Source organism: Chaetodon trifascialis, chromosome 6 (assembly GCF_039877785.1).
Source record: "Chaetodon trifascialis isolate fChaTrf1 chromosome 6, fChaTrf1.hap1, whole genome shotgun sequence".
NCBI classification, from domain to species: Eukaryota; Metazoa; Chordata; class Actinopteri; order Chaetodontiformes; family Chaetodontidae; genus Chaetodon; species Chaetodon trifascialis.
In genome coordinates this window covers 25075768-25089447 of record NC_092061.1, presented here as the reverse complement: position 1 = coordinate 25089447, position 13680 = coordinate 25075768, and the positions used below count along the sequence as shown (strand labels likewise).

At 39.8% G+C, this 13680-nt stretch overlaps 1 protein-coding gene across 1 annotated transcript; it reads left to right on the top strand.

Annotated features, from left to right (window-relative positions):
• The first annotated feature begins 2386 nt into the window (after window positions 1-2386).
• Window positions 2387-13632, top strand: ncaph (non-SMC condensin I complex, subunit H). The gene is made up of 18 exons (XM_070964829.1): window positions 2387-2568; window positions 3682-3904; window positions 4080-4170; window positions 4331-4423; window positions 4965-5082; window positions 5322-5470; window positions 6745-6934; window positions 7116-7198; window positions 7501-7694; window positions 8085-8230; window positions 8711-8817; window positions 10234-10353; window positions 10716-10823; window positions 11232-11378; window positions 11571-11681; window positions 11874-11950; window positions 12478-12553; window positions 13254-13632. The coding sequence occupies exons 2-18, from the start codon at window positions 3687-3689 to the stop codon at window positions 13311-13313; spliced, it is 2088 nt and encodes a 695-aa protein (XP_070820930.1). The 5' UTR covers window positions 2387-2568; window positions 3682-3686; the 3' UTR covers window positions 13314-13632.
• Window positions 13633-13680: the final 48 nt, after the last annotated feature.

The window sequence follows — 13680 nt, the reverse complement described above, 5'->3', positions numbered from 1 at the left end:
GACAGTCTTCCACCAGGAGATTAATAGAGTGTGGATTTTTCAGAAATCACTTTATGAACTGCATACTAGAAAGCTGTTTCTTTCTGTTCTCTGTGCTCAGGATGTATATACAGTATAGCTTACGGTGGTGTCAGAGGACAAAAGATGTTGATGTTCAAGAGCTGTCAACACAGATGTCCAGTCAAAGGGTTTTCATCAATCTTTTGCTCTTCTGTGTCATACGGCATTTTGTGAGTCAGATTAAAAGACATAAAGGCAAGCAGGCCAGGACAGGATATGAAGTGGAGATGATCATTTGGTTCACATAATTTGGACTGAAGTCAACGTTTGACAGACTTGACACTTTATTACATGAATAAATGACTTTATGTAAATTACAGTTCTATGGCTTCAGGAGAAATTGTAAATCAAGAAGAATCACTGTATTGGCTGAGACACCAGGAGCAAGGGGTCCCCTTTGGAAAGCAGGGAAGTTCATATAGACCAACGTGGATCTTAAGAAATCCAAGGCACTCATGTGGAAAAAGAAATTCTGATATTCTGTTATTATTTTTGCAGATATGTACAAAAATGTATCTGTACCAGTAATTCAGCTGCCACCAGGGATTGCAGCCTGGATCCTGCTGGTCCCTGTCTTGACTGAAACATGGCCAAACCTCAGAGACAGCAATATGCCTGACAGCCCCTCAGCTAAATGAAATGTAGAATGCAAAGTCAGGAAGGGAGGCATTGGAGAGTTTGTCCTGCGGAATTCATTTTCATTTCACAGCAAATGGGGGGAAGCTATGGAGAATGTTTTACTCCAATGCCATGCCAGTACTGTAGCCTGTGGCATGGACCGTAACTTGGTGGAATTGAAGCCTTAGTTTTTACTGCCACCTAGTGAGCAGCTACTGCTTTTTCATTGTCGTCAACTCATCCTCTCTGTTCCATTTTCACATGTCTTGGTTGATTTGGAAATAAATTTTTTAGAAGAAAGAAGTCAAATAGGAGCAAATACATTAAATCCAAACTATATACATTACATCCACCATCCCATCAGATTCGACACCAGCATCATATGTCTTTCCCACTTTGCAAAATATTTATTAATGTACTTTCGTAGACTTGAAAGAGATGTCATCGTACTACTCACTATGATAATCAGACTGCAGATTTACACTCATCACTTGAATTGATGAAACTGAATTTCTTAAAAGGAACAAAGAATCCTAAGAGACAGGCCAGCCAGTGGTTAGGTGTAAATGGTGTGTGTTGTTAACAAAAACATCCTTGATACTGATGAAAGAAAAGCCATTCCACTCAGCAGTAAGTGACAAACATAAAAAGGAAATCTGCTGAATTCTGGTGAGGGTTAATGTAAGGAACACTGCAGCTACAATGTGCCATTGAATATCCATTTCTGCAAATTCCAAATTACAGTGATAGCCTTGAGGGGCATTCCAGTGTTTGTTTATTTGTCTGTGCTGGCTTGTCTTGGAAGCAATTTTGATGAAACAAGGGGGAATGATGCATGTGGGAGTAATGTGTGTTCTGTTCTCCGTTGATATGAACTATGAGATTTGTTTTGTTCCACTGCATCACAGCTGAGTGGCCTCCCACCCTGAGCCTATCATGCCTGAACTGCCAGGTTTATAAGGAACGCTATTTCAGTAAACGTTTTTCCACAAAAAGGACGCTCATTGCATCCAGTCAGTGTCCTTATAACTGTGCCAGTAACAGATCAGATCACTTAGACTATCACAGTGTTCATCAAATTGTCAGTGATCACGAAGCAGCTCATGGCCATCGAAAGAATGAAGAGCTAAAAAGAAGGGGGGAAATGTGCATGCAGATAGTGTTATTGTGCCATAGAAATACAATCTCTGTATCAAGTGTTTACAAGAGCTATCAACAACTTTCTCAACAAATTGTGCAAGAGCAGCTGGAGCAACAAGGCACATCGCTGCCGGAAAATTGGAGGCAAGTATTTATTTTTACCCAAGAACAACATTCAGCATTGATGATACAAATACTGAACAGAAGTTAACGGTCAGGCCTTTTTAGGTATGATTTACAAAACAGAATCATAAAATGAATCAAGCACATTATCAAGGAACAGAACATGAATTGTTGTTATTATTAGTAGAAGTACCTATAAATCTACAACAATAATAATGATAATAATAATAATAATAATAAGAAGAAGAAGAAGAAGAAGAAGAAGAAAGCAATTAATTAATTAAAATTAACTTGCTTTGAGGTAACATCTCATTATTTTTTAGCTGTAAAAAACCTAAATCTCAAAAGATTTACACAATATTATAATGCAAATCGATGATTTGAATTGGATTTAGTTTTTTGTTTTGTTTTGTTTTGTTTTGTTTTTTGCTGGTGAGTCATCCAGAAAACCCTGAGTGGGCGTGGGCGTTGCGTCATGACGTCAAATTGTGTAAACCGTTCGGCGCAAAAATTCAAACCGTGAGCAGGAAGAAAAAACTGACGTTACAGCTTGCTCTGCTCTTCTATACCGGACTGTAAATTATTGCGAGTCGTAAGAAAGCCGAATCGAATTTTAGGCATTGTGAGGTACGTTGGGTGAAACAGGCAAGTTTTGTTGTACAGCTCTCGCGTGTCAGGAAACCAGTCAGCTAACCACAGTGGGAGCACGTTCATATTAGCTAATGCTAACCGATGCTAGCGTTGTTATGCTAAGTTGCACGTAAAGCTCGAGTGAATAGCAGTTCATTGAGCTCAAGCAGCGTTTATCTTTTGTTTTCGTTTGGTTATTATTAGATAGTTAAGTTATCTTGGCAAGTACGCTTTCTCTAAAGTTTTATTAGCGGCCACTTCAATCATTTTTTAGCTACCTTAAAGTCAGCCTTATGATCACGCTGGGGTCCTTTTGTTTATTGTTGTTGTTGCTAAATTGGAGCTAACGCTAGCTAAACTTAAGTCAGAATGTACGGGATCTAAATACATAGACCCAAAAAGCAGCATTTTGTAAAAACAAAAGTCTTCTAGAAATTCGCATTGTGTGGCACCCTCTGTGGTTAGAAGAGGTCGGTGGACTTAATCTGTCATTAAAGTCTTCTTTACTGAAGTGTGCACCTTTTCAAGTAAACGGTAGTAAGGCTAACATGTAGTGGGTTGTAGCTTCACATTAAAATTCCTTTACAGGGGCATACAACATAAATGTAACGTTAATGCTAACTTAATTCTTTAGTATAAATGCATATATCTTTCGTTTTCATCACGTCATAATTGTTCTCACGTGAGATTCCCACTTAAATCCTTATGTTTACATGTGGGCAACGATTGTATGTCAGCTCACTGAGGAGTGAAGGCCTTCAAACTTTGCTTTAAAATTCAGCTGGACCATAGGAGCTGTAAAACAAGCACTGGTAGTCTCTCACGCTGTAAACCTTGTTGTACACACAGTCAAAATATTGTGTATTCTACTGGAATTTTTGCCAATTAAGTATGTTAAAATTAGCATTATCATATCAACTTTTTTCACACCTTGAAACATAGCAATACAATATAAGTGAAATGCAAATACTTTTCAATATGTGTAACATTCTGCAACCTATTTTATTCATATCTTTCTCAACACTGAAACATGATCTGCATTATTTTCCTTGAGGTGAAACTTGGATCTGTGTCAACATCTAGCCGCTGTGTTTGTATATTTGTCTTCAGCTAAGATGAGTGCCGCCTCCACACCGGTTTCCCACGTTCGTCCAGGATGGACGTCATCCTCCTTGAAGAACAAGGGTCTGTCTCCTGCTGCTTGCAGCACCCCACTGCTGGCAGCCTTTCCCGGCAATGATGACGAGCAGGAAAGACGTCAGCGCCGGAGGTCAAGAGTTATTGACCTTCAAGCTGCCACTGAATCCTCTTTTAATGACTCTGCATCTCATAGGTAAGCTGTAAAGATAACATATTTTCAAACCATGCTCTTAGCTGTTTGAGCGTGACTTTGGTGACAGGTTGTCATGTAAAGCTTATAGTTTAAATGTGGCTTTAACAGCCAGTTTCTGTCTGCCCAGCTAATACTAATCTTGAGAGCTTAAAGATAATCTCATTTTTGTATGCAGTGCCACAGGGACTCCTGCTGCTGTGCCCAAGTTGTCAAATGCACAGATCTCAGAGCATTACTCCACCTGCATAAAACTCTCAACTGAGAATGTAAGTGTTACAATAGCAACAGTGTGCAGTGTTTTTTCTCTTTGTCTTTTACGCTTTCTGTGTGTTTAAGATATACTTAATATCTACTACTTATTAAATAGTGTTAAAAATGAAGTGACAAGGAAGAAATTACTAATGTGTTTTGTTTTTCATTTTGCAGAAAATCACCACCAAAAATGCCTTCGGTCTACATCTGATTGATTACATGGCTGACATTCTCAAACAGAAGGATTCTGAGCTCACAAACTTCAAGGTTTGTAATCTACCTCTTTTCTTTCATTTAATTAAGATGAACAAAAATGTATCATACTTTATCTGTTGTAGCTATTTCTACAGTTCAACCCCATAGTCATGAAAAACCAGGAACACGGCCTTTGTAATCATCCTTCAAAAAACTGTGAAAAGGAATTTTTTCCTGATTACCATCAGGCTGATTTGCTTTGGAGAAACAGTGGTCCAAATAAATGGCCTGGTTGGATATCGTGCAGATCTTAAAAAAGTTTAACATACTTCAATCCAGCAAAATAGAGCAAGTCAGTTTAAAGGTTTTGATAAATTATGCTGTCTAGCCTCATCTTTTATCTTATCTGATCCTGAGTTAACCCAATGAAAGCTGCAGACACGCTGTTGGAAAAGTCTGAAGGGATTGTTGTAATTATTTAAAAAATATGAGGTTTTATTCGAGTTAATTGTGCCATGAAATAGCCATTGTCACATATATTTCACAAGCAGTGTATATGATGTTTTCATCTATTCCCTGTGTGTGTGCATACGTGTGTTTGTGTGTCCTGAAGGTGGCAGCTGGCACTTTGGATGCAAGTACAAAGATCTACGCTGTGAGGGTGGATGCTGTTCATGCTGATGCCTACAGGGTGCTGGGTGGCCTTGGGGCTGAGACCAAACCTGGAGAGGGTGAGAGTCTCAGCAGTGTGATTCATTTGTTTTCAAGTGTTGTTGGAATTTCATTAAAATACTTAATTCCACTGGAGCTCCAATGCAGGTTTTCAGACTTTGGCTCCTAGAATGTAAAACTGCTCGTTCTACTCATGTTGTTCCTTTGTTTGAACTTTGTTTGAAGTTTTCTGCTTTTTGTTTTCTCCGAGATATATATATATATGATTTATTTATTTTTATTTTTTGTGCATGTACAGGCCATGGATCGAAGGAGGAGGGAGCAGATGAAGAGGTTGCAGGAGGTGAAGTGACTGCCAAGCAGCCAAAGAAAAAGAGGCCTCCAAAGAGAACAGTAGAGCAGAACCTGAGCAACATCAATAGTGCAGAGTCTGAGAGGAAGTGTGAGGTATGGTGTCATCTTAAAAAAAAATTAAAATAAGTTCAAATGTCATTGACAATTGTAAAAGGATGGTAGGTAGACTGTTGGTCAGAATGCAGTTAGGAGAATAATAATGCTATTTGCTGTACCATTAAATCTGTGATGCTTGTTCTGTACACATGAATCTTTTGTGGAAGTTGGGAACTAAACCTGCATCTCAACCAGTGGAACTAGGGACTAAATTTGGTTCCTGAAGCAAAAAATATTTTCTCCAGGAGTGGAGTTTGTAGAGCTGAATGTCAAACACAGCAACTGCTCAAATCGTCTACCACTTCATTCACAAAAAAGAAAGAAGTGGTCACCACTAGTATCAATAATAGGACAAGTGCAGGACATTTGTTGAGATTTATTGAATATCAAAGTTATGTTGTCTGCTTCCTAATTAGTTTGAAAAAGATTGAGAGAGTGCGCAAATGAGCTGAGAGCAGGAGATCTACTGTATGGTCCAGAGAGCTAGTGTATGAACGAGAGGGAGATCATGAGTAGAGGTCAAAGTGAATGTAGAGGAGAAATTTCATTTGATAGTTATGTTGTAAAGCAGAAATCAATAACTGGCAAACACTCACAGATCACCCCCACTGTAGAGACAGATGCTCTGAAGTTTTCAGTTTCCTTTTGCACCTCTATATTTCTCCTTATCATCCAGTCATTACTTTTAACTCAGTCATCCAAGTCAGGCAAAAGTAAATACAAACAAGGCAACATGGCGTTGTTAGTTCTTCCTTTGTACAATTCACACTTCAAACACCACCACCATTTTTTAATCCATCACTTCTCTAATTTGCTTAATTCTGACCATTCCTCAGATGAGGACACAATGGTAGTTTTGTAGGTCCTATGCTTTGTGCGTTTTATACACAGGTCACCTTACTGAAGTGTAAGCCATGGCAACATCCCTGCAGTTATAGCACATCCATCTGTAATAAACCAGAACTTCAGAATTACTTTATATGTACTGAATGTGAGATTGATTACTAATAAGTTCATGTTTTCTGAGTACAATCAGCTATTAGAGAAGGTCACTAAGTTGTCGTCTTGAAAGATTTCTGCACATTTTTGTAAACTTTTGATCTCTATTATGACTGATCCTCATGCTCTAATAACCAAATGACAGCATGAAGGACATTTGAGTCTGACGTCTGTCAAGGCATTGTATATGTTTTTTACCTCACTTCTGTTATCATCAGGCTGTGAACATTAACTGTTTATTAACTGATTAACTGCTCGTCTTACCCATCCAGGTGGACCCCATGTTTCAGCGGATGGCCTCATCCTTCGATGAGAGCAGCACAGCTGGCGTCTTCCTGTCAGTTCTCTTCAGTGAGAACAGTCGCTGTGAGCTGCTGTTTCCCTCCTACATGACTCTCCTTCAGTCCAGACCCTCTTACTCTCCTCCTCCTCCACAGGGAGTCCCTGCATCCCCGTTCATGGGTAAGAAATATTTACCAAGCCCAAAAACTTTCATTTACATAAACGCTAGGTAGCCATTAACTATTGTGTCATTAAGTATTTGTCTGAACTCAGCACCTTAGTGCCTAGCCATGTCTCATCTTGTGACCTGTTCTTCAGTAGAAATGTGAAATCCCATCTTTCTGTGCTGTGTTTCTGCCAGCCGGACTGCAGCGTTCCCAGGAGAAAAGCTCCATCTGCCCCTCGCTGCAGGACTTCTCCTTCACCAGCTGGAAACCTGAGCAGGTCAGAGGAACATTGTCTGCAATGCCTCTTAAAAGTTAACCATACATCTGATCCTCCGTTGTTCAGCATTTTACACACACACACACACACACACACACACATATATATATATATATATATATATATATATATATATATATATATATATATATATATATATATATATATATATATATATATAAAATACTATAGCAGAGAAGGAAAATCTGTTGCATGCAGGCATCTTGTTGTGTTTTGCTTTTAGAGGAAAGGGAGAATTGTTCAAGCTGTCTGTCTGTGTCTGACCATGAATCCTCTTTCAGACCATGAATCAGCTCTTGGAGAAGATGAAACAGGGCGAACATGTGTTCGATGTGAACGCTGAGCCTGAGCCCGAGCCTGAAGAAGACGACTGCCCTGACTTTGATGCCGACTACGAGGAAGGACTGGGTGACTGTGAGGAGAGATCCAAGGAGCACAAGGAGGGTTGTGAGGCGTCCGGCTCTGGCAAAGGAAGGTAAGATCGTGGTTTGTAGGGCAGTTGATCAATGAGGTCTTACATGTAGAAGAACTCACCTTTCACCACAGACCTTCTGATGAACTGATTTTTCTGGTTTTGTTCAGTCATTTTTTTTATAGTCTGAGGCGAACTGGGTGAAAGTTTCTCGAGAAAGCTCTCTTTTCTGCACTTTTCAACACTTTAATGCTGATTGTACTTTGTGTTAAGATGAAAGAATGGCATCCATTAAGTTCTACACAGAAAAACAGCCTCTTCTTCTTAATGGCATCTAAGGTGTGCAAGTTTGAAATCTGCCACTTGCGTAGGCATGGGGGGAAAGTAATTGCATTGCCTATTATCAAAGCAAAGGGGGTATTTCACTCTCATGCTGGTGTGATGGTTGTACAGGGATGTGATTCCAATCGGAGAGGGAGACATTGCCACCATGTGTCTGCAGCTGTCCTCTCAGCCCAGAGAGTATTCGTACTTCAGCCCCAGGACCATGGCCACGTGGGCTGGACCAGGCTACTGGCAGTTCAAGCCAAAGCACAAGTGTGAGTAAAAATCATGGTTTAACACATAATTAGAGACAAGAGGAGATCAAGCTTGAGCAAGACACAATGCTTTTTATTTATGCAATGGATAAATGTAGGCAGGTTAGTGCTATAACTTTTTAACAAACATGTTTAATTAATTTTGATGTATTTTGCTCTATTTATTGTGATGAGAGTTAATGTAGCCTCAATGTACTGCATTTCTTCTCTTTGTGTTGTCCTCATGTGGAGCTTCTTGTTTTGGTCAATAGCCATCCCATTATATGTAATACCAGAACAATGTTTGGATGCTGTGTTATGCTGACAGCATAATGTACACACATGCGGGTTCTGTTAGTGTATTGAGGGATGTTTGGATAAATTAGTTTTTCACATTCCTCTAAAAGCCAAGATGATTTTCTAATGACTGTCCTCCCCTGCTGAATGTGTGCTAAGTAACAATCATCTGTCTGCCTGTTTTCATGTACTTCATCCCCGTAGTGGACCATTTGCCTGACAAGGAGACACGTAAAAGGAAGCCCAAGAAGACCTTTGAAATAGACTTCAGTGATGATGTTAACTTTGACACCTACTTCCGCAGCACAAGAGTAAGAAGCCTTTCACTATGGGAGAGTGTCATTTGGTATAAACGCTGCTGGTGTTTATTGCTAAGGGAGTAGTGCAACATATGGAGAAATATGCAGATGCTGAGAGTCAGATGGAAAAAAATTGATACCACTCATCGCTGTGCAGTAAATAAGACCTTCTTATAATAAACCTGCGTTTTCCCGTCTAGAATCACAGCAGCATTCTTTCATCATAAATCTAAGAAAGTGAGCCAAGGACTTGTTGATCTGCCGGCAGCTCCAGATTAACTTAAAGCAGCTTTAAAGAACCAAACAAAAACTGCAAAAATAAAGTTTTTCATCTGTCAAAATATGGAGGCATTAAATGCACAATATGTGACGTTTCCACATTAAAATGTCTAAAAATAAATAGACCTATGTTGCTGAGCTGTGTTCTTAACCAAATGAATCCAACAATGTTCAAACCCAGAGAAAGCTGTAGTTTTATTCAAGGTAACTGTGTTTCATTTGGTCGTCTCAAATGGCAACGTGGAAAACACCAGATGATACTTCAGAGAGTGGGGAAGGAAGTCACCAATGTGACTAAACATAACGTGACAAAAGCTTATATTCACTGCGTCATCCATGAATATTTCTGCCTGAGTCACGTCAGATAGATCTTCAGATAGAGTGGTGGTTGATTAATAATGAGAACAACATGTCCCATGACCCCGCGCTGCTTCACAATGTCGTCAAACTCCATCTTTTCTTATTGTGATTGATGAGAGACCCTGAGCAGCAGAAATTACATGTCCATTTAAGGCTAGAAGTGGCACTTTTTGGTGTAGTAGCCATAGCAACGCAGTGTTCAGCACTCTGAGAATCATTTTTGATGCAGCTGGTGTCATAATCACCAGGTCTGGGAGTCTTTTATGTCTCAGCCTGACGTTCAAGAAATCTGATTTTAGTTCAGGTGAACTAGTCTGAATAATTAAGTTCAAATCGAGTGTAGCTGAAGTTTTTATTCTGTTTATTTTTGCATAGTAAGTGAAAACTGCAGTTATTCCTGGAACTTTTAATAGGAGTCTGCCTGTGTGAGCAAAGGAACATAGACCCATAGATCCCAGACAAACGAACAGTGTGGTGGTTATAGCTAATAAACCAGCACAACACTCTTAACATTGTGGACATTCTGCTTCTGACCTGGGCCTGACAACATTTTAGGATTTAATCTACCAAACAATTTCTCATTGTTTCAAATCATCTGTCAGGACATCTCTATTTGCTGATCTGAGCACAGGCTATGCACATATTTCCACAATGCATATGATAAAATTACAGTTTTTGCTCTGGTAATTAAATTCAGTGAAATAGACTTTGCAAATAATGTTTTAAGATAAAAAGTGTCTGTAGGGATTTGAGACTGATCAAAACCTGACATTTGTTTTCCCCTCACAGGCTGCCACTACCAACAGCAAGTCTGCACTCAGTGCCAGCAATAAGAAAACAACTCTTCCAGCAGACTTCCAGTTTCCCCCAGAGACACTCTCCCAGCTCAGCCTGAAGCCCTCCAGCTCGGTGAGTCTTCACCACTCCTGTCAGCTGACAGGGCCAGTGGAGAAGTTGAAAGTAGAGACGCACAAATACAGACATGCTTTTTGTTGTTTGTGGAATCGGAGCACCAGTGTGGTCCACTGCGTTTGCAGAGCAGCAGGGAATTAGTTAGTTCAGGGTCACTGGATGTAAATGAGACACTGTTCCTTCTTCCCCTGTGGAGGACTAGATTTCTGTTGGTGAACACGAAGAAAATAGTTTGAGACTACATTTACATTTTCTTTTCAATATAGACGAGCCTAGCACATAGCTATAGTCTAACTGTGTAACTGAATAGATCACTTGTGTTGTATTAAGAAGGATATGTTTGTTTTTGTTGACTCTAGTTGAGTAAAGAAGGCCAGAAGAGGCTGTCCGGAGAGCTTGGAGAAGGCATTGGAGACTATGACTACAACAACGCCAACGACACAGCCAACTTCTGTCCAGGTCTTCAGGTCTGAACCCCACCTTTTCTATACCATTTGATTTATCTTGTTTTTGTTTATTTGATGTTATTTGATTCATATATTAACAGACTTCTCCTTATCTGAGGAGTAGGGCTGGGTGGTACAGGCTTAAAGTAGTATGATATAGCATGATATTGCAAGGTGTTATGGTCTGCTGCTCTGTCTCTTGATGAGTCACTGCTGCAAACACAGATCTGCTGGACTGATGTTAGTTAGCTGAGTCCAGCTGATAAATATCAAACTTGAAACTAATTTCAACTAGATGCACATCAGTTTTTTGTCCTGACAGTGCAAAATCCTGAGGAAGCAGATATGGAGGATTGTCATCAGCAATTCCAAAAACTGACAGGGAACCACGCCTCACATTTCCATTCTTTTGTATCTCTTCCTGTTCAGGGTGGTGACAGTGATGATGATGATGTTGAAGGGTTTGCTGGTTCAGATGATACCCAGCCTTCAGGCGACAGTATACCTCTGCCTTCACAAGATCAAGAGGGCATCTCAACCTATGGCGAGGATGATCTGGTGCCTGAACCACACAGGGTGAGTAACAGGATTTTAGTGCAAGGGTGTGAATGAGTGAATGTTGGTGTTTTTAGGAGTTCCATCTCTGCTCAAAAGACCGAAAATTCAAAAGTTCTTTCTAACAGTAGAGTTTTAGCACCTGGCTAGAATTTGACTGATTGTCAGTTTTTACTTTGCGTTTTAAATACTGCTTATTGTTTGTTATTGTAGGTCAACAAGATTGAGATCAACTATGCTAAGACAGCAAAGAAAATGGACATGAAGAGACTCAAGAACAACATGTGGACTCTTCTGACAGAAAGCCCAGAGAAACCCACAGAGGTACATCACACTGACAGACATGTCTCTCTCTCTCTCTCTCTCTCTCTCTCTCTCTCTCTCTCTCTCAGTTCAGTAGGTTTTCAGACTCTTGTCTTTGGCCATTGCTCATATTTTGTGGGTAGACATGCAGCCAGTCAAAGATACTGTTTGTGCATGTGTGTTTTTTGAGTAACGGCTTCATGTTCCCTATAGGAGGTGGCAACTGTGGAGAAACCAGAGGTGTGTGGGGAGAAAGTCTTCAGTCAGACCACAAAGACGCTGCTTCAAAGGTACCGGCAGACCTCCTGCCATGCCACAGCACTAAAGAGAAATAACGATGGCTGAATAGCACTTGCCAAAGGGCCACTGCATGCAGATACATGCATCTCTGTGTGTCGTGTTTGACTTAATTTCACTGTCATGCAGGGTTTCTTCTTAGATACAGATGTATAGACTTGAACAGTGTCCTCTCCCAAATGTCTGTCCTTGTGAGAATGATTTTCCTCTGTAGAGATACATTGTGTTGTTTGATAGGTATACAACAACTGGCCACAGTCTACAAATCCCGTGAAGATAGACTGGCTTGATGGGGGTGCTCAAGTCCCTGTAATCAGCGAACTGAAGCACTGTGTGGGTGATGTGTTTTTGCCAGTTACCCTGGCAGATATACATCATTTGGACCTGCTGAGAACCAGCAGAACAAAAAGCTACTGCTTCCTTACAGGCGCTCAGTTTGAACAGCTTGATCGATGGAACATAAGATTTATTGTGTCTGTCCTTCTCTCTCTTCTTTTCTGTCTCTCTTTGTGTCGTCCAGGTTGCCAAACACAATGGCTCAGAACCTGTCGGTGCCTCTGGCATTTGTTGCTCTGCTTCATCTTGCTAATGAAAAGGTGAGTTTTGTTTGAAAAACAGCCATTTTAAATGAACATACATCATGACTGGCTGTTTATGATGTAGAAAGGAAGCCGCATTGCTCTATTGGCAAGAGAAACCAAAATGATAGACGCAGATTTTTAAAATTTAAAGTAATAGTTTGACATTTTGGGAATTATGCGTATCCACTTTCTTGCTGATAGTCAGATGAGAAGATCAATACCACTCTCATATCTCATGTCCGTTAAACATGAAGGTACAACCAGCAACCACCTTGCTTATCGTAGTTCATATATGCACTAGCCATGAAATGGTACATAACAAAACACACAAAACTATGAACAAATGAGATATAACATGCTGTTGGCAAACTTTAGAAGTGGCTGCTGGCTGTAGCTTCATATTCGGTGCACAGATGTGAGAGTGGTATCTATCTTCTCACCTAACCTAACTCTCTGCTAGAGAGCAAATAAGCAGATTTTCCAAAATGTCAGACTATTTTAGTTAGTTTTTGTCTTGCTATACCTGTAGGTTTAACACTGAACGCTCAAAGCTGCCTTATATCAAAAATGTTGTACACCATTAATCCATTACTGTTGTGTATTCAGCTGCATGTGTTCTTCACCTTCAAATTATCTGTTTTTTTCATTGGACATAACATGAGATACCTCAAACTAACTGTAGTGCACAATATGGAATATTTTTTGTTTTGAACAGAACTTGGAGCTGGTGAAGGTTGACGACATGTCAGATATCATCATCAGACAAGGCCACTGAGGAGAAATGAGCGCTGGGACATCGTATGGAGAATCACTGTTATTCTTTCATGCTTTTCTTTGCTTATCCGTCTCTTTAATTTGTATAATATTTGATGCTTCTTTGTATTGCTTTAGTTTTGTCGTGTTTCTATTGTTTTCTAGTAAGTACAGTGTGTAATCTGGAACTTCAAAAGTCATATCTTTTGTTCCTTGAAAGACATAATATTTGTCTTTCCTTTTATTCTGTCCTATTGATGCTTATCCAGTGTGTAGATAATTTAACTGCTCAGCCACCATACAAAATATGTATATTGTCAAAAGAAATTAAAGCCTTTTCCAAAACACGTTGCAGAAGTTAATTCCAAAACATTAGGCTCTTTTCCCTA